The sequence below is a fragment of the Artemia sp. Qi Xiang Cuo genome, chromosome 1 (assembly GCF_049724085.1).
Source record: "Artemia sp. Qi Xiang Cuo chromosome 1, ASM4972408v1, whole genome shotgun sequence".
Taxonomy (NCBI): domain Eukaryota; kingdom Metazoa; phylum Arthropoda; class Branchiopoda; order Anostraca; family Artemiidae; genus Artemia; species Artemia sp. Qi Xiang Cuo.
Genome location: NC_142794.1, coordinates 14123412 through 14143243, shown reverse-complemented (window position 1 = coordinate 14143243; position 19832 = coordinate 14123412). Strand labels below are relative to the sequence as shown.

Below are 19832 nucleotides of genomic sequence, written 5' to 3'. Positions count from 1 at the left end.
AATTAGAATAAATAGCTCTGATGAAAGTACAAAAAAAAACTTTAGCGTATAGAGCGAGGCAATGAGTAGGGGGCGAACCAAATCATATAGGCTACGTATTAATTTCTGTTCGTTTTAAATTTTGATGTTGCTCCTTAATTTCAGTTGAAAAAATTGTTTTTTTTTTACTATTTAATTTCTGATCGTTTTTTTTAAATGATGCTGGGAAATCCGGCGCCCCTTCATAGTAATGTCCCTTCCTCCCTGAACACATCCTACTTAGAAATATGCACACCCGTAACCCATGATCCCCCCCCATCCCCGAACTACCAAAAAAGTCCCCCCTGAAAATGACTTTATACTTCCCAATAACCAATACTATATTTAAACATTGGTTAAAGTTCATAACTTGCAGACCTTCCCCCGGGGACTGTGGGGGATAAAATCATCCTCAAAGACATAGTTATTATATTTTTCAACCATGAAGAACAAAATGGCTATCTCAAAATTTTGATGGGATGACTTTGGGAAAAAATGAGCTTGGGAGGGGGCCTAGTTGCCCTCCATTTTTATGGCCACTTAAAAAGAGTACTAGAACCTTTAATTTCCATTCTAATGAGCCCTCCCGTGATATTCTAGGAACACTAAGTTGTAATAACACATAGTTCAAGACCATGTTGAACAAAATGGCTATCTCTAAATTTTGATCAGGTGACTTTGGGAAAAATGAGCGTGGGAGGGGGCCTAGTGGCCCTCCATTTTTTGGTCACTTAAAAAGGACACTAGAACTTTTAATTTCCACTCCAATGAGCCCTCCCACGATATTCTAGGAACACTGGGTCGATACGATCACCCCTAGGAAAAAAAAAGCAAATAAACACGCATCCGTGATTTTTCTTCTGGCAAAAAAAATACAAAATTCCACATTTTTGCATATAGGAGCTTGAAACTTCTATAGTAGGTTTCTTTAATACGCTGAATCTGATGGTGTGATTTTCAATTAGGTTCTATGAATTTGTTTCCGCCTTTTTCCGAAATAAGGCAAATTTCCTCAGGCGCGTAACTTTTGATCGGTAAGACTAAACGTGATGAAACTTATATATTTGAAATCAGCATAAATATATAATTCTTTTGATCTATCTATTGGTATCAAAATTCTATTTTTTAGAGTTTCGGTTACTATTGAGCCGGGTCGCTCCTTACTTACAGTTCGTTACCACGAACTGTTTGATTATTTCAGTTAACATGGGCTAGAGGTCGTTCTTTACTATAAACTAGACTACAGTTACAGCTGCAACCATAATGTTATGACCACTCTACACAGCCATTCACACCTTTCAGCTATGTAATTCTCTTCGTGATTGTCTTTTGCTAGGTTGCAGCTACCGCTGCAATCCGGATAATCCCTCTATTGTCAGACAAGGTTTAGGAAGAACAGAACTTTTGAAATGTTGACCCGTGTTTCCTTAGCATTAACATTTCCAAATTGATCACTGTTTTTATTTCAGGTCTACCGGCCAAAATCAACGACGTTGAAATGGCCCTTTCTGGCGAAGATTCTACCATCTTTATTCTTGTACCAGTATTTATTTTTCTAGTTTTTTACATAGAGTTTTAGCTCTCTGCTTCTTTGTGTCTTTCTCTGCCCACTCTCTCTCTCTCTCTCTCTCTCTCTCTCTCTCTCTCTCTCTCTCTCTCTCTCTCTCTCTCTTTCATGTCTCTGCGCTCCTTTCATTACAGTCCTCATTTGTCTGCAATTTAGTGGTAATACTGAGGGATAGATTAATATTATTTCATCTGTTAACCCATAGAAAATACCACAGAGATTGCCAGCAAACACCGTTTTCTAATATTTATATTATACCTATGAAGATTTTACCTCGCAGAGTAGTAAAACCATAATTTTGAAAACATTTTTTGGAGAAGATTTTTACGAGTTGAAACGATTTTTTTTTTCGAAAAGGGTTTTCAAAGCTCTATGAGAGGCCCATTTGTGTTTACTATTAAAAACTCATTGCTGCGCCAAGCCGCCTGAGATCCACAGAGCTGTGCTTGCTCCATCTCCACCGGGTCGAGTTCACCCTAATCAGTTTAAAATTTCACTCTTTATTCCCTCCCTCGAAATTTAAATTTCCTTTCTCATGGCCGCCCATGGTCACCCCACTCGAGGACATCTTGATTTTCGTCTGGACCTAGATGAAGGGCTAAAAAGTACAATTTGTGATTCTACTACTATCTATAGTAGATCACATCAACAGTATTAGCTATTGATTGCTAGGGAAAATTTGAGTCAATTACTCAGCACCTATCAAAAGTTTGATCAATGTTAATCAATTTCAAAATCAATATCAAAAAGTCACTAAGACTAGGAATAAATGAAGGCGTAGAGTTGATGTTGGTAAGGAGAAGATCGATCGAGTGGACGGCTTCACTTAGCTAGGTTGTATTACTAGGAAAGAGGGTGGATGCAGTGAAGATGATAAAGTAGAATAGCCAAGGGCCAGAGTTTTTTTTACAGTAGAAAAAGGTTCGGAAGAATAGGAAGATAAGTCTGCGAACCAATATTATAATATTCGAAGCCACAGTAATGACAGTGGTCAAGTATGGATCTGAAGCTTGGGCGCTCAGAAAAAAAGGAGATAGATTTGCTGGATGTTTTCAGAGAGATTGCCTATGGATAGAATAATGTAGATCAGGCGTATCAGTGTTTGGTTAGATGTACAGTGCCCTGCTGATTAACTCTCAGCACATGGTTTTTGGCAATTATTTCAGAAGTTTTAATGTCAGATACGTTCTTTAGGCTTAATAGAGGCGAAATTATTATAATATTTGACAATATTGTACATTGCAACAGGACCAGACGTTTCCGCCTAACCCAGCAGACGAATGACGCTTCTGAATGAGGGTCTTTCATGATGGCCGGTCTTGTGCCAATTTTTCCGCGAACTTCAGCCAGCGCTTGTCTCATTTGTGGTCAAATATGCGGAAACCTCCAGTAGGTTCCAGATCTTGATTATCGTCTTCCTTTTCTTCTAAGCTATGTTGATAAGGTTTCAACAAGAAATATCAAATATTAATGAGGCGTTCGTTGGAGTGACGCAGAACGTGTCCAAGCCAGACGAGCTTAATGACGCTTGAAATTTTTGATCTTGAAACAACGTCATCGGAAATCGTTGTTCAAAGTCCTGACATAATAGCATAAAATTGAATGTAGGCAACGGTGAACAGAAACCTTTAGATCACGTCATTGAGCTGCTTTGATAGGCCACGATTCAACCACATAGAATAAGACAACCTTCACTGTTGACTTATATATGCTTATCTTCACTCGCAAGCTAATCGCTCGACAGAGCCAGAGGTGTTTGCGGAGCTGAGCAAAAACTGCTTGAACCCTAACATTGTATACAAACGTCTAAAAGAAGAAGAAATTTCTATAGTAATAAAAGAAAATCCTGCACTGCACCCTTTGAGGAAGAAAGCCCGAGAATTTGAGGTGTTATGGGTGTTTAATTTCTATCAAATATATTTAAATCGGTAAATATCTCGCTAATTAGTTTCTCATGTTTTTTATTACATACAGAATGTATGTATTATATGGGTATGGTCTTAACAGTAATGTCGAATTTGTTTTGTTTTGTTGTACAGTTTGTTGTGCCGAATAGGATCTATGATTTGTCTTGGTTGTTTCATAATTTATTTAGTCCTGTGTTGTTTTTTAATCTATTTTTGCCACCCCCTCGAACAAGTTTTTCTTCTTCTCGGGGTGGCTGTTAATACTGATGCTGTTTTTTTTGGTTTAATAAATATATCTCTTTCTAAAAAAAAAAAATGCCCAACTTAAAACTCGTCTTTAAAGTCAGGTTGCACCAGGTCGTTGCAACTATTGCTTGGCGAAATCAGTGGGTTATTTTTGATGGAATAAACCCTACAGGGAGGTATTTTGATTTGCTGATGGCTCCTAATTTACTATGAGTCTTCATTATAGGGCAACTCCATTGATGAAGATGCTTCTTTAGTCGTCGAGCCAAGAAAATCGAAGCGCCGACCTGCTAAAGCTCCCATTGAGGCTAGCCCTCCTAAGCCGAAATCATCAAACAAAGTGAGTCTGTTTTTCTCCAAACTACCATGTTTTTATTTTAAAAAAAAAGCATCGGAAAAAGTTTAGAAACGGCTAAAAATTTTAATTAAGGGGTAAATTTTCCGATTAACTCACTAATGATAGCTAAGAGATAGACATATCTTTAGAATAAAAATTTCATTCTGAACCCAAGCATAACATTTATTTGCGTCGGAAATGAACTCTAACCTCTCCGCCCTAATGTGCAATATACCGTCAGTTGTATATATGCATTGAAGTCTCCTGTCACTCTTTTCTTCAAACTGATTCAACTGTTTGTCAAAATAATGGAGAATTTTTTGCATATATACAACTCAGGGTACATATTTGTAAAGGGGTGGGGGGGGGGTTAAAGTTTATTTTTAACACAAATGAATTTTATATTTGGATTCAGTATAAAATTATGATTCTAAAGTTATGTCTATCTCTTAGTTATCTCATTAGTTAGATGATGGAAAAATTTATCAGTTAAGGCTTACGCTCTCCGTGTAAGTTTTTGGTATGTTATTTTCTGTATTGCTGTGTTTTTTTGTTTTTTTTTTAGCGCGAGAAAAATAATTGCAGTCGTTTTTTAATTATTGAGATCGAATTTTAAACATCTGCCGAAATAAAATTTGAAATGAGCTTCACATCTTTTTAAATTCAAAAAGGCGTCGAAAATTGACTGAAAATCGTTGAAAAAAGGAGTTTTTTTCTATTTGTAAGCATGTTTTGATCAGTCCTAAAGTAAAACTTTTAGTAATATCTTAGTTATGGCTCGGTGAATGAACAGATTTGAATTAAAAATTTTGATGAAAACTTTCCAATAACCAATACAATATGTAAGCAATGGGCAAAGTTCATAACTTGCAGGACCACTTGCAGGAGTAAATACGATTACCCATGGGAAAAAAAAACAAATAAACACGCATCCGTGATCTTTCTTCTGGTGTGAGGGTGGGGGGGGGGTTCTCATGGTGATGACTCCATGTCCAAAATCAGCCATGAGACCCGAGTACCCGTAAATAAGCCTCGAATAAACAAAATGAACCAAGTGAGAGAGATATCTTGACAAAATCCTAATCATCGTAATAAAATATACAAGACAACACAGGTAGAAGAAAAACTAAGATTTTATTATTAAAGAAGAGAACTTTTTTAGTTAATAGTTATGGTTATTTCATTATAAATCAAAATTCAATAATTATTATTCACAATCAAAGATCAATTCTTGTTCATATAATTGCTAGAAGTGAAATATATTATTATTAAAGAAAAGAAATTGCTGGATTAGGACGACAGTTTTTTTTTTTTTTTTTTTTTTTTTTTTTTTTTTGCCAAATAATTACCTCTTAAACATAATATATATATATATATATATATATATATATATATATATATATATATATATATATATATATATATATATATATATATATATATATATATATATATATATATATATATATATATATATATTATATGTGGATCAAACTTATAAGCATATTGTAACGGGGGATTTGTCCATTATAAAGCATCGTGATCTTCAAAAGATAATGAAAATGGAGGCTAAATTCCGTATTTCTTACCAAATGAGGCCAGCAGATATTCTTAGGGGATTAAAGAATGATTTAAATTTATTTATTGATAATTGGTGCAAGAAGGAGAAAATTACTAAAGATAAATTTCAGAATTGTATAAATTTGATTTTGACTAGTGTAAGAAATAAAATGCATAGAAATAATCTTACAGATTATTTGAAAAAATCAGTATTTTATAATTACAATATGAAACAAGCAATTGATAATTTAAAGAATGAATTTACAATTGTACCAGTTGATAAGGCTAGCACTACTTTTGCCGTAATTTGTCAGAAACTCTATTGGGATATTTTATCAAAAGAGTTACAAGCAACAAATACATACGAAAAGGCCCATATGGAGGAGAATAGTTTAATTGAAAATATAGAAGAAAGAATTTTGAAAAATTTCAATATTAAAATAAATGATAATGACAAACAGTTTCCTTTCTTATATTGGACGATAAAATTTCACAAAAATCCACCAAAACCACGTTTTATTGCTGGGGCAGCAAGGTGTCCAACCAGAATTGCTGCTACTGATCTATCTTTAATTTTAGGAGAAATTAGAAATAAATTTAAAGCATATTGCTCTGGAATTAAAAAATTTTCTAACTTTAACCCATATTGGAGTGTTAATAACTCGTTACAAGTGATAGATTCTTTGGTGAATGATTTCAGCTAAAAGAGTCGAGTCATTTTATTTTAATACTTTGTATACAAATTTTTCACTAAATTTAGTATTCGAAAAAATGAAAACGGTGATAAAGAAATCTTTTCTTTTGTCCAATATCGGATTTTTGAAAATTGATACTTTTAATAAAAAAGCCCGATGAACGAATTTCTTTAGAGGCACTATTAATTCAAGATGTTATAGCTTGGATATGATATGCGATTTATTGGAATTTGTTCTATTTAATACATTTATAAGATTTAGTGGGAATTTATATAAACAAACTGTATGTATTCCTATGTGTGTGAATGCAAGTCCATTCATAGCAGACCTGTTTTTAAGTCAATTAGAATATTAATATATGATAAATAAAAATAGCCCAAGCAACTTAAAATATAACCTTTTAAATAATAAAAGATATCTGGACGATCTCTTGGTATTAAATTGTGCAGAGTTTATTGAGATTTCAAAAAATATTTATCCACAAGAGTTAAATCTTGAGCCTAGCTATGGGATGGGACACTCCGACAATTTCTTAGATTTAAATATTAATATTTCAAATAATAATAAATTAGTTTTTAAATTATATAATAAAACGGATGATTTTAATTTTGAAGTAATTAATTTTCCAAATCTTGAAAGTAATATACATTCAAATATTACTTATTCGGCTTATTATTCCCAATTATTTAGGTATGCAAAAATATGCAGTAATTACGCAGATTTTAAAATTAGATGTAAAAAGCTGAGCGAAAAACTTATCTTAAGAGGTTTTTCTGCCAAAAAAATTAGTTGGCAATTCAAAAAATTTAGTTTCATGTATCATGAACTCTTAAATAAATATACAAAAAATTATAAAGAAATACTTAATTATATTTTAACATACTATCTCGCTTTTTGATTGTACATTATTTTTAAACAAACATGAGTATCTTTAAATTGTTTATTGTTTCAAGAGCCCAATAGAATATAAATCTGGAATTGTCTTCTGGTGTTCCGGACGGGTTTCTCAGTGACATCTGGGAGGTGATTGTGGATGGAAATATTGAAACACTTTTTGTATGTAATTTTTATTAGCTTGACTAGTATGCAGGTATTTCACAGGTTTGACCTGACATAGTGTTACCATATAGATCTTATGGTAGAGGCGCCACCGTGCTGGGTAAAGAATGTAAAGCCTCGAAACCCGCTAAGGCCGGTTGTATTCTTCTGATGAGCCCTAAATGGAAGGTTTTACTTGGAAATATTTTGCTAGATTTAAGGTGCTTTTGCTGGTAATTTTACATCGACTTAAATTTATTGATTACAACTTTGCATGGATTTTGACTTTTCTTTTTGGTTGATGGTTTGGGTTTACTTTTTGGTCCTATGTTGTTGGTTGGTTGTTTAAGGTGAGAGCCTCGTTCAAGTGCACATTTGTCTAAATTGCTGTATTAGGACTAAATTTTTTTTTTTTTTTTTTTTTTTTTTTTTTTTTTTTTTTTTTTTGCCAAGTAATTACCTCTTAAACATAATATATATATATATATATATATATATATATATATATATATATATATATATATATATATATATATATATATATATATATATATATATATATATATATATATAAATTTTCAGATTTATAAATGATAGGGTTGTTTATCTCAACGAAACGAGGAATATTAAGATTGGCTCACGAAAACATGTTAAAGGTGTGAATTAATGGTTGGCGCACTTTAAATATTAAATTATAGGAAAATAGTATACCCTTTTCTCTTTTGGTTAGAGACAGTCCCTGTCTACAAAAGAAAATTGCAGCACAAACGGAAATATCAAATATAAAAAAAACATTAGGATAAATGTTTCATCGTAAAAAACCCTTTGAATAGCCCCTAAGTTCGATACTGATGCAAGCTGAGGGCTGCTCATTGTGCTCTTGGCTGCACAGGTGAATAGAGCATACGGAATTCTCATCTCTAAGGTGCTCCACAGTTAACAGGTCCTTAATATGTGCTCCGCGTGTTCCCAAATTTTTGGAAGATAATAATAATAATTATATAATATTACTCCCCTGGGCATAATAAAACCAAGTTGAATTGGATGGAGGCATTGTTTCTATCTTTTGAATAATACCCCAATATTATATTACCTTAAATTACCTTAAATCGCACTTGCTAGCGATAGGACGAATCCTGTGTCCGCCAGCTTCAGTGATGATAGTTAATCATCATTTGTGGCGTCCCAAATGGTGCACCACAGTTTGTTGAGCCACTCTCTATCCACTGATGACTTAAACGCATCCACGCTGGTAGAGGTTACTGTTTTTTCACTAAGGGGGTTCCACAAGCTGACAACTCTATTTGAGAAGAACTTGTTCCTTAGTCTGGTGTTGGCTCGTTTTCGGAATTGCTTTTGAGAATGACCACGAGTTCTGTTTGAATTGTCCGGTTGAAAAAGGCCAGGAATGGTATACTCAGCATTTAGGAGCTTGTATGCTGTTATCACATCACCTCGTTTGTGACGATATGTTAGAGATGGTATTCAAAGCTTACGGAGACGGGATGGATAAGGGACATCATAGAGGTCTCTAATACATTTCGTTGCCCTCCTCTGGACTGATTCTAGAGCTGCTTGGTCTGTCTTATTGATTGGGCATGCGATACCCATTCCAAACTCTAGCCTTGGTCGAACTAGACTCTTGTGTAGCTTGGTCATAAAAGTTGGAGATCTGCTAGTGAACGTTCTTTTGATTAAGCCAAGAGTCTGATTAACCTTTGCAATAGTCACTTGTGCATGAATATGAAATTTCAATTCGTCGTCTACCAGGACACCAAGATCTCTCTCCACGTGGCTGCTGGAAATGGCATTTCAGGACCCATTCCTACAATCCATATGGAACTGAGTGTGTGGGTTTTTCTTCCCAAGGTGGAGAGTCTTGCATTTTGATGCGTCGAATTCAGGCCTCCAAATATTAGTCCAGTGAGTGAATGTATCGAGGTCCAGTTAGATCGACTTAATATTCTCTGCTGTGTCTGCACGACCGATAAGTTTCGAGTCATCAGCGTAGAGGCTTACTTTGTTATTTAGGATTTTTGGCACGTCATTTATATATATATTAAATAAAGTCGGACCCAAAACTGTGCCCTGGGGGACACCACTTCCAACAGCGGCCACCTCGGAGAAAAACGTTCTTCCATCCTCGCCAAATACTTTAACCATCTGTTTCCTATCTGTTAAGAACTGCAACACCCACTCAACCACACCACCACTCACCCCAATAGCTTGGAGCTTGATTCGAAGTCTCTTATGGCAGACTTTGTCAAACGCCTTTGCCAAATCGAGTAGTATCATAACGACTGGGAACCCCTGGTCTAGAAGATTGGTGATTTAATTATAAGAATCAATCAAGTTTGTTTCAACCGACCGACCAGACCTAAAGCCATGCTGACATGATGAGAATAGTTTATTGGTTGTCAAGTGTTACAGGATTGCAGTGTTAACAATCTCTTCTAGTAGCTTCCCGACTGCAGAGGTGACACTGATTGGCTGGTAATTGCTTGCGTCCTCTTTGCTGCCACCCTCATGTATGGGGGTTATGTGGGCCATGCGCCAATCCTGCGAGATACACTTTTCATCAAGGGATTTCTGAAAAAGGTGAGTGAGCGGGCCTGATAGTTCAACATGCAATTCTTTAGGAAGACTTGGGGGTACACCATCAGGTCCCACCAACTTATATGGATTCAACTTTTTTAGGCGTAACTCTATATTTCCTGTTGGAACTGTAATCGGGGGCTTCGGGGTTATGATGGTATAGGTGGGGGGGTCTGGAAGAGGGGTATTGTCAGGTGGAGTAAATACATATGTAAACTGCCTATTTAAGGCATTGGCAATTTCTATTGGGTCATCTATTATGCGGTCATTCTCTTTAAGTCGCGTAACAGAGTGTCTACCAGGTATACGGACTGAGGCATAATTCCAAAAGTGTTTTGGATTTAACTTGCTTGCTGCTGCTACAGCCTCCTCATGCTGTTCAAATAACTTTCTGGATAGATTTCTGACTTGATTTCGTGTCTTGGTACATTTTGTGTAGTGGTTGTCATCGTGTATATTCTGTTTATATAGTCACCAATACTTTTTCTTCTTATTTCTTGCTCTCTTCAATTCTTTGGTCATAAATGGTAGCGTTTTGGTTTTACGAGCCCATCTTACTGTAGTATTTTTCTCTGAGACCTCTAGCAGTATTTTCTTCATCATATTCCACGATCTATCAACATCATTCTCAGTGATAAAGGACCAATCGTGCCCCGCCAACTCTTGCTTCATCAGACGGTAAACTCTGTACACATGTTTGGTAAAAACTGATTTTTCTGGATACAGTCTAAGGGAGCATCGTATGGCAGCGTGATCGCTTGCACCGAAGGGTGGTAGTGGGGCCACGTTTAAGAGCGCTTCATGGTCGTTTACTATTACGAGGTCCAGCAATGAGGGGGGGTGGCCATACTGGTCCCGAGTCAGAAAATTTACAGCTTGGTAAAGTGAATAGTTAGGTAGACACTCAAAAAATGGTACAACTGATTTCTGTACAGAATATCCAATGCCATCTATCCATTAGACGGAAGGTAGGTTAAAATCCCTGACTATGAGAAGGTTTCCTGTCAGCGCTACTTTTCTATCAATTGATTTTACTACTTCAAAAAGGGACCTCTCTAAATTAAGGGAACTCGGACTTCTGTAAATTGTACCAATCTGTATTGGCTCACCAGGTAGGTTTATTGATATCCACACTTGTTCTAGGTAAGTCTCATAATCAGATTCAATATCAAGACTTTTTACCTGGAAAGTATCTTGGATGTATAGGACGAGTCCCTTTCCGTCCTCCTTTGATATGTTGCTGATTATTTTGTTACCCAGTATCGTTATCTGTTGTTCTGTCAGAGGGATAGTAGTCCTTTTTTGTTTCACTTCATAGAAGGCAAAAATATCTGAAACGCCTGATGTAATAACACACTTAATTTCTTGAAATTAATATATACATATGTATAAAAGTTATATAAGTGACAGCTTCAAATATTAAGAAAATTTACATAAAGATAAACTCACCAGGTAATTCCTACTATTTTATTCCTATATCTTTTAATAGAAAGTTCAAAGCGAGAAGCCTAGTTCTCTCTCCTGCAATTCTAGAAGACTCACACTGTTCACTTCATCGCCCGCATTTTACATGCAAATAATATTTCTAAACTCCGCCCACTCTGATAACCCGACCAATTGAAAATAGGACAAGAAACAAAGTTCTATAATTCTAGGCTTTAAAGTGCGCAAGATCACCTGTGACATATTTTCGTAAGCCAATCTTAATATTACTCGTTTTGGAGAGATAAATAACCCTATCATTTATAAATCTGTGAAATTTTAAGCAAAAGTCATACATACAATCATATCTAACAATCATAACAATCATAAATACAATCATAGTAAGTCATACATAGATTTGAAATAACTTTTCCAACCACCTTTGGCTGATAATTATGCTCCCAATTATTTAAATTCTTCACGAAGGAAACGAGGCATTGACTACAAACTCCTTAAGCTATATTTCAGTAGATTTTGGTAGTTAATTTCATATTAAAGCTGCAATGAAGGTACAGCATTCTAAAGAAGGCCCGCAGTTGAAATACTGGGAATATAGGGTTCTTGCTTAATTAAAATCGAGCTTTAAATCCTAGAAAAAGCTTCTGTCACGCTGCCAACTAAGATACCAGTAACGCGTTCGTAACAGCGTTGTCAGGTGACACTTGATACGGAAAAGCTTAAATGGCGTTCACATGCGTGTCTAGCTAGAATCTCATGTCTAGATACGTGTCTGGCCAGAAATCAATGTCTAGGAAATTACCGTTCACAAGAAAAATTCAGTGCTTAGCTAAAACTACAAATTTAGTTTCAAATAGATTACAGTTGTCATTTTTAGGCAATCAAAAGAGCTTATGAAGAAAAAAATGTCAAAATTGTAATCCCTATTTTTACTGTCACAAGATAATGGATGAGACAAGCCAAACAATTGCCATAGCGTTCTTCACTATGATGTCTGGTGTTGCATATTTGCCTAAAATGAAAAAAAATTAATGAGAAGTGCATAAAAAAAAGAAATGGCTGACGTGCATAGCCTCTTTTGATTTACTTAGCTACGCGCGTCGTTTCCAGACAATATCTTTAAAAAATATTTGATTTATTTGCCTAGTGAACGATACTTAAGAGTTCAGGGCTCATAGACAACCAAAACAAAACATGACTGCCTTTTCAGCTATTTAAGAACAGTTAGAAGTATTGTCATGCGAAAGTAGAGAGCAACTTTGAACCCTGAAACGAACAGAATTTGTTTCGTATAGGAAGAGGCTGTCTCCTCCTCAACCCCTCCCACTCGTGGGTGTATAAAAGTCGAAGGATATTAATATAATCGGAAATTGACAGTTTTAGTGTCTTTTTTAAAATTCAAAATTGGTTGGAGATTAACCAGCCACAGTCCTTGAACCTTTTTTTACATCCGCATCTGTAGTAGAAAATATGAATAAATATGCTTCCAAGGATATCAAAACCCCCGTTGGCACCAAGGGCCGTAAATTATGTGAACTTTGATTTTTTTACAGATATTTATTATACCAGAAAAAAGAGGTGGCACGAGTTGGATCTTGAGAGTCATCGTCTATTAGTGGGGTCTTTTAAGACCCTAAAGTGAGTTCTAAAACGTTTTTTTTTAACCTAAAGTTCACATTCTGTTCTGTTACTTTTTCACTAAAACTAAACAATTCGTCCTTTTCCATTTTTCAATAAAAGAGTCTTTTATCCACATAGTAAGTAAGTAAGTAGTAAGTATGACAGCGCTAGACACTTAAGGTCCAAACCGGGGGTGCTGATATCCATTTCGTGGCCCTTCAGCTAGGAAGTGCAATGGGGGGGAACAGCCATCCTGGGCTTTCGCACACCCTTCCTGATTACCTTTCCCAGATTTCTCCAGGTACCCATTTAGAGCCAAATCGACTCTGGCTTACGTTACAGAGTCACAACGCTGCCCGGCATCCCAAACCAAATGACTGGCCACGGCAGGGATCGAACCCATGCCCCTTGGAAAAAGAATTCTCAGCGCATGTCTACTTAGCCAGCACGGCTTTAATCCACATATTGTTGGAAAGAATAGTCTGAAGATACTTTTTAAAGCCGTCTACTAGTTAGTTAAGATGATCTTAAGCTTTGCGTTAAGATGGTCATTGATAACAATTATTTGCAGGTATTTATTATAGTCGAAAAAAGGAGGCACAATCTTGGGAGTCCAATTATGTATTACTTTAATGCATTATTTTCTGGGTCAAAAAGACTCAAAACCCCTTTTCCATGGGAAGGGGGAGAGGCTTATTTGGCCCAAAGGCTTGTTTTCCTTAATTAGTTTGAAACTTACAATCGTAAGGCCTGGGGCTAAGGGACTTCTGCACAAAAAATCAATCAAAGGATTTTTCCGTTTGAAGTTGGTCCTTCCCTATATCCACATGTACATCTCGGGCTAAACTTATACATCAAGCCTTTTAATGGATGAAAAATTCTATTTATGTATAGCTTTTTAGGGCAAACGATCCCATTCCAAAAAAATATGCTTGAAGATTTAAACCATCTAATATTTTTAACTTAATTTAAAATCTCATATTTAATTAAAGTTCAATTTAATTTTAAACCAATTTAATTTAAATCAACTAAAATTTAGTATTTCAAATATTAACAATATTTTGTAAAAATAGTTTTGCCGTAAAAGCGGAGTTTGGCTTGGACTTTCAGCATCTTATCCACATATTATGGCGGGAATTTTTAGCGAGAATGGAATTATCCTGAATGAATTTTCATGATGGGATAGAGGTTATTTAACATGGGAGGAACTTTCCATAGAGAGATTTTGTGTGGGGAGAGGTAGTTTTTCATAAAGGGAACACCAGATCTCCTGGCGTTATATGTAAAACGATTAAAAGTACAATAAGAAAAACAAGTTTTTCAACTGAAAGTAAGGAGTACCACTAAAACTTAAAACAAACATAAATTACTACGTACACGGGAGGTATTGCCTCTTTCTCAATACCTCACTCCTCACTCTTTATATTTGAGGTTTTAAGTTCTAGAAGTTAATAAAAGTAGTTCACTGCTGTTTAACCATAATAAGGCATAAACCTGCAGCTAAAAACAGAAGAAATTTAGCGGAGCACGAAAAATGGTTGTTTTTCCGTGAAAGCAGGGAAGAAAAAAACCAAGGGTAAGCAATCAAGGTAAAAGTAAAATTGGATTTGAAACTAAACTTTGTCTGAGTTTAGCAAGAAAAAAATGTTTTAGTACCATTTCATCATATGTAGCACTGTAGCACGTGTTTTAATTTGTAGCACTTTAGTAATACCATTTTTATTTTTGTCATGGATGAAATGATGAGGATTTCACAGAAAGGCGGAGGAATTAACAAAAAGTATGGACTGCATTTTTCCTTAGTTGTTTTGAAAGCTTTAAACGAACTTTAATTAACCAGGACAACCTTTTTGCCGCGTTTATTTCTGAAGATTGGTGCTAAGCACAGTTTATAGAATTAGCAGTGTGATCATTTTCTATTTCTCCCATTATAAAAACTCGGACAGGGGTGCGAGTGCTCCGGAGAACGTTTTTGCAGATAGAAACATAGGCGTTATCAGATCTTTTCGCGGGTAGACAAGTCAGATTTCTCTTGGACACGAAACAGTGGAAACCCGCTATTACGAATAATGCACTTGGTAACCATTTCTCAGTGATTGACGATAACAGACTAATCCGCTAAGGCAGAAACAAGTGGGAGGATATTTTTGTTCGCACCGAGACTGAAGACCAGAAATTATCTGCGATAAGCTTACTGTCTATAAACTGTGGTGCTAAGTTTGAAGTAACCAGACACAAAAAAAATAACAAGAAAAAAAAACTGATCTAAAAGTAAACCGAATACACTTAGCGGGCCAGGTGCGTATCGCGCATGCCACTTTAGTACCAAAAATTGGGGTCAAACATAGAAATTTGGTAAATTTTAGCCCTTCAGGAACTAACCATGATGGCAGTCTTTGTATTCAAAGGCTCGGGTGTATTTTTGCGTTTTTTCAAATGGTCTGATGTGCTTTTTGTTTTATTTTTGGCAACACTGCTTATGTCCTTTAAAAGACAGCCCTCATTTTCAGAAGAAAGCAAAGAATGAATTTTATTATAAAAGAGGCATTGGCTTGAAAGCTCATGGTAAATTTGCAGTGGGCTATATAATTTAGCTGAAATAAAAGTGAAAACATCAAACGATGCTTTTTTATGCTCTTTCATAATTTATATAGCCTAAAATACCTTTAGGGCCCTTTTAAAGGCTCAAGATGTAATTAGCCCCAGAAGCAATTATTGAATTATGAAAGAGCATAGAAAAATGCATCAAATGATGTTTTCACTTTCATCCTAGCTAAATTATAGAGCCGCCTAGAAAATTGCCTTTTTCTTTAGTATATTTTCTTCTCAACAGCCCCAAGTCTAGGCTTATTCTGATTTACCCTCTGTGGAACCTCCCCAGTTTATAGTTTTGGCTCAACACTTTTTACCTTGTATTATAGGCTTATGATATTAGTTTGGTAGCCAACATTTTCATGATTAACAGAATATTGAGATAGCTAAGAAATTGATATATCTTTAAAATTGTTGGTAAAAGTGAAGAATAGCAGCTATTCAGAAGTAGACATGCTAGAACAAAAGAGATATATTCTGAAATTGCTAATTTTATCTCATTTTTATAGTTGGGTTTGTATTTTTGATAATTAGTTCTATTATATAAAGAAACTAACCAAAAAAAACTGCATATGAAATTCTTACTTTGTGACATGCACCAAGCATCAGGAAATTATTTTTCCTTGTTTGTTTCTCACTTTTATCATTTTCTTGTTTTTCTAATGTTTTTGAATCATTTTTATAAAATAAACCCCTTTCAGAATTACAAAACTAGAATTAAATGCCCACTTTTTGTTGTGATTCTTGAGATATATTCTGGCATTTTCAGAACATCAATAATACAGTTTGCCTATTGACAAAAATCATACAAATTTTGCCAAACATCACTCTTTTGGGTAAATTTTCCAATTAATTGGAGAAATCCTTAGATTGCTCCTAGCTGCAATTTAAGGTAATTAACTCACTAATGAGATGGCTAAGAAATAGATGCATCTTCAAAATCAAAATTTCATCCTAAATCCAAATATATTACTCATTTGTGGCATAAATGAACCTTTCCAGTTGTGGTATTTAAACCTTCTCCTTAATTTTTATGAAAGAAACTTGTTGAGAATGTTTATATTCCCCATTGTTCTCCCTATTAAATTCATTTTTCTCTCTTAAATTCTCATTCACAGGATGTATCTTAAGAAGAATAACAAAAGGTGCTGATTTTTATTCTTAATTTGATAATTCTGGAAGGGGTTTTGATAATGAAAGTGATTGAAAAACATGGAAGAAAATAAGGAAAAATGATTCATTGGTACTTTCTACATTATATAAAGTGAGAATTTCATCATTTTTTTTATTAGTTTCTTTATATAGTATATGTCTATATGAGGCCATTAATAGAGAGCTGGGGATGAATTGTCAAAAACAAAAATAAAACCATGCAAATCCTTCTGAAGAGCTGCTATTCTTAACATTTGCTGAATTAAATTTTCATTCTGAATTTCAATTGAATTAGATATGAAATTAACACCCCCTCCCTGATTGTCAAATACCATGAATTGTATGTATGCAATTACTTTTCTTTTAGTTTTACAAACTGGTAAATCAATTTGAAGAAAAGAGTAACATAGAAATTATTCAACAATTTGCAAGAAAATTTGCACATTAGGGGGGAAGAAGCTCAAGTTCATTTATGATGTAAATGTATGTTATGTTTGGATTCAGGATAATGGTATGATTCTAAAGTTATGCCTATTTCTTAGCTGTCTCAACATTATGTTAATCAGAAAATTCACCATTAATTTTGATAGTAGCCTAAGCTAAGGAGTTTGTTATCTATATGGTTGTGACTATGCCATCACAACAACATCTAAAAGATGGAATATGCTCACATGTTCTCTTCAATAAGGTTTCGATTATCCTATTCACTAGACCTCAGATGGTAACACATTATGACTTTTGTCCTTGGCAAGTCAGCTGTTATTCTTCTCTCTAAGATTTTGCTTTAAATATTCAGATGTATAATACTAGCCTTTATTTCCTACAATTATCATCAGCAATCTTAATTATGCCTGCTTCCTGTATAAAGACTGTTAAGGATGCGTTATGTCTACTGTTTGTAAAATACGGATGCTTGTATTACAATATTAGCCTCAGATCTATCATCGGTAAGTTCAGAAACCTCGAAAATATATTTCTGCTAAAAATCTAAAACTGTTTGTGTAATAAGTTATATAAGCTGCTTTATATTAGACAGCCCCTCTTTGTTTTTATTGCTTTCCAACGACTAACATTCACCCATCTATTTTATGTTACGTAAGTAAACTCAAATTTTATCCACAAACTCAGAATGTCTTGAATATCATATTTTTAAAAATTTCAAAGCTATTGGCAAGTTTTTCTTAAATTATTAGAAATTAATCATTACGATAAAAGCCACCCGAATGATTGTGAACCAAAAGAAGAAAAATATATCTATATACGTTTGAAACAGGGAGAGGGTCAAGGAAGTTTAAAGGGCATGGACTCAAGGGCCTCCTACAAGAACTTTCAAGCATATAGGCTAAAAATTCTTGCATGGGTGACATCTTACAAAAAAGAAAAACATGTTTTAGAATCACGCTTACTAAAATTCCTTACAAGATCCTAATTTGGAGCAAAGTGTAACACCACCTGTAGATTTGTAATCAATAAACGCACAAATCCATAATCATTTTATCTTTATTGTTGTGACAAAAAACATTATTTGCATAATGCTTAATGGATGTGGTTTTATTTTGGAATTTTGAAATAGCAACATTAGTGTGTATTTGTAATTAATCTCTGTCTCAAATCAAACAAACGAGGTTGTATACTGAGCACACAGCCACACACAGGGTTGGTCATCACTTTAAAAAACCGTTATTGGGCACTTTACTCTTACACAAAGTAAAAACTTCTATTTAAATGATCCCTTTTTTATTTTTCTACTACCTTTGACTCAGCCTAAAAAGTTGTAAAATGGTTGTTGTGTTGGGACAAACGAAGTAAATGAAAGAATGAATTTATAAATTTACCATAGTACAACATAATCACACAATAATAATCCACTCCCAATGGAGAATAGAGCTCCCAATTATTGGGGGAAGCAAAAATAAAACTCAGATCATCAAGATGACAGAATAAAGTTAATGATTAAGTAAAAGAACAACAACGAAATCTAGAAAATGAAAGGCTGGAAAAAGAGAAAAAAAAGAAGAGGAAAAGTAATATTCAGTAAGCAGTGTAAGGCTTTCTGCTGAAGTTTTGTCTGTCAATATATATTTATTTGAGATTAGCAGAATTTGATATCTGATTGTAAACTTAGACGTTCTAGAATTGATAGAATAAAGTCAATACGCTCTAGGATGTTTAAGAAACAAAGAAGGAAGCTGGATCAAAAAATTTATCACAAATCATGTTATATTAACATGCCATATTGCAGTATTTACATTTCTCGAGTGTTTCAGGGCTACAATTTTAAAGAAAAAAAGTCTTTTCTGTCGATGATGCATTTCCAAGTTTTGATGTTTGTGCAAGAAATTTTCACGTTTTCTCATTGTTGTGCTTTGAATTATCTATAGATTGTTAAATGTGTCCAAAAATTATTTAAATATATGATTGAACAGTAGTTTAAATAAGATGTATACCAAATTATTCAGAAATTGTTAATGTATAAGTTAAACGTGGAGACGATTTTGTCATCGAGTAGAACTAAGTTACTGAACAATGAGGAGGATCTCACGCAACACATCTACCCACTCCGAAATTATTGAATAAAAACTGACGAAAACAAAGTTGAGATTGAAGTTCTATTATCAGAGGCATGGCTCTAGCGTTGCTTAAGCAAAGAACCCTGTGCTGCCTTCAGTGTGTTCTTCCCACCTTCCATTTTGTATGGGAAGAATTGTCGTAAGAAATCCAAAGGGAACTCATTCGATTGAAAACTGGAGTGTTCCTTTTTTAAGGGTGAAAAGGGATTGGAGGGTAACCATCTCATTCCTGTGTCCTTTTTGCTACCTGTCTTCCTTGTTGCTAACTCCCCAAGACATCCAATAAAAACTTTTGAGATAGCCATTTTCTTTTAAATAGTCGAGAGGCCCAGTAAACTTACATTCAGTGGTGTCATAATCCCAAAAACCTGGGATGAAGGCCATAAATACTGTAACTTGCCAGATGTCTACATATAATCTGAGTATTCAAAACTAGGTCTTCAGTTCAATGCTGAAAAGTCCGAAATTGCATTCTTAAACTGGAAGCAAGCGTCG

At 34.7% G+C, this 19832-nt stretch overlaps 1 protein-coding gene across 1 annotated transcript in view; it reads left to right on the top strand.

Moving 5' to 3' along the window:
* The window catches only part of LOC148956030 (DNA (cytosine-5)-methyltransferase 3A-like), a 31561-nt gene that overhangs the window by 8365 nt on the left and 3364 nt on the right, over nt 1-19832 (top strand). Inside the window, exons 2-4 of the mRNA XM_089088990.1 lie at nt 1488-1561; nt 3965-4078; nt 9829-9966. Coding sequence (XP_088945116.1) covers nt 1488-1561; nt 3965-4078; nt 9829-9966 — 326 coding nt within the window. The remainder of the gene's footprint in view (nt 1-1487; nt 1562-3964; nt 4079-9828; nt 9967-19832) is intronic.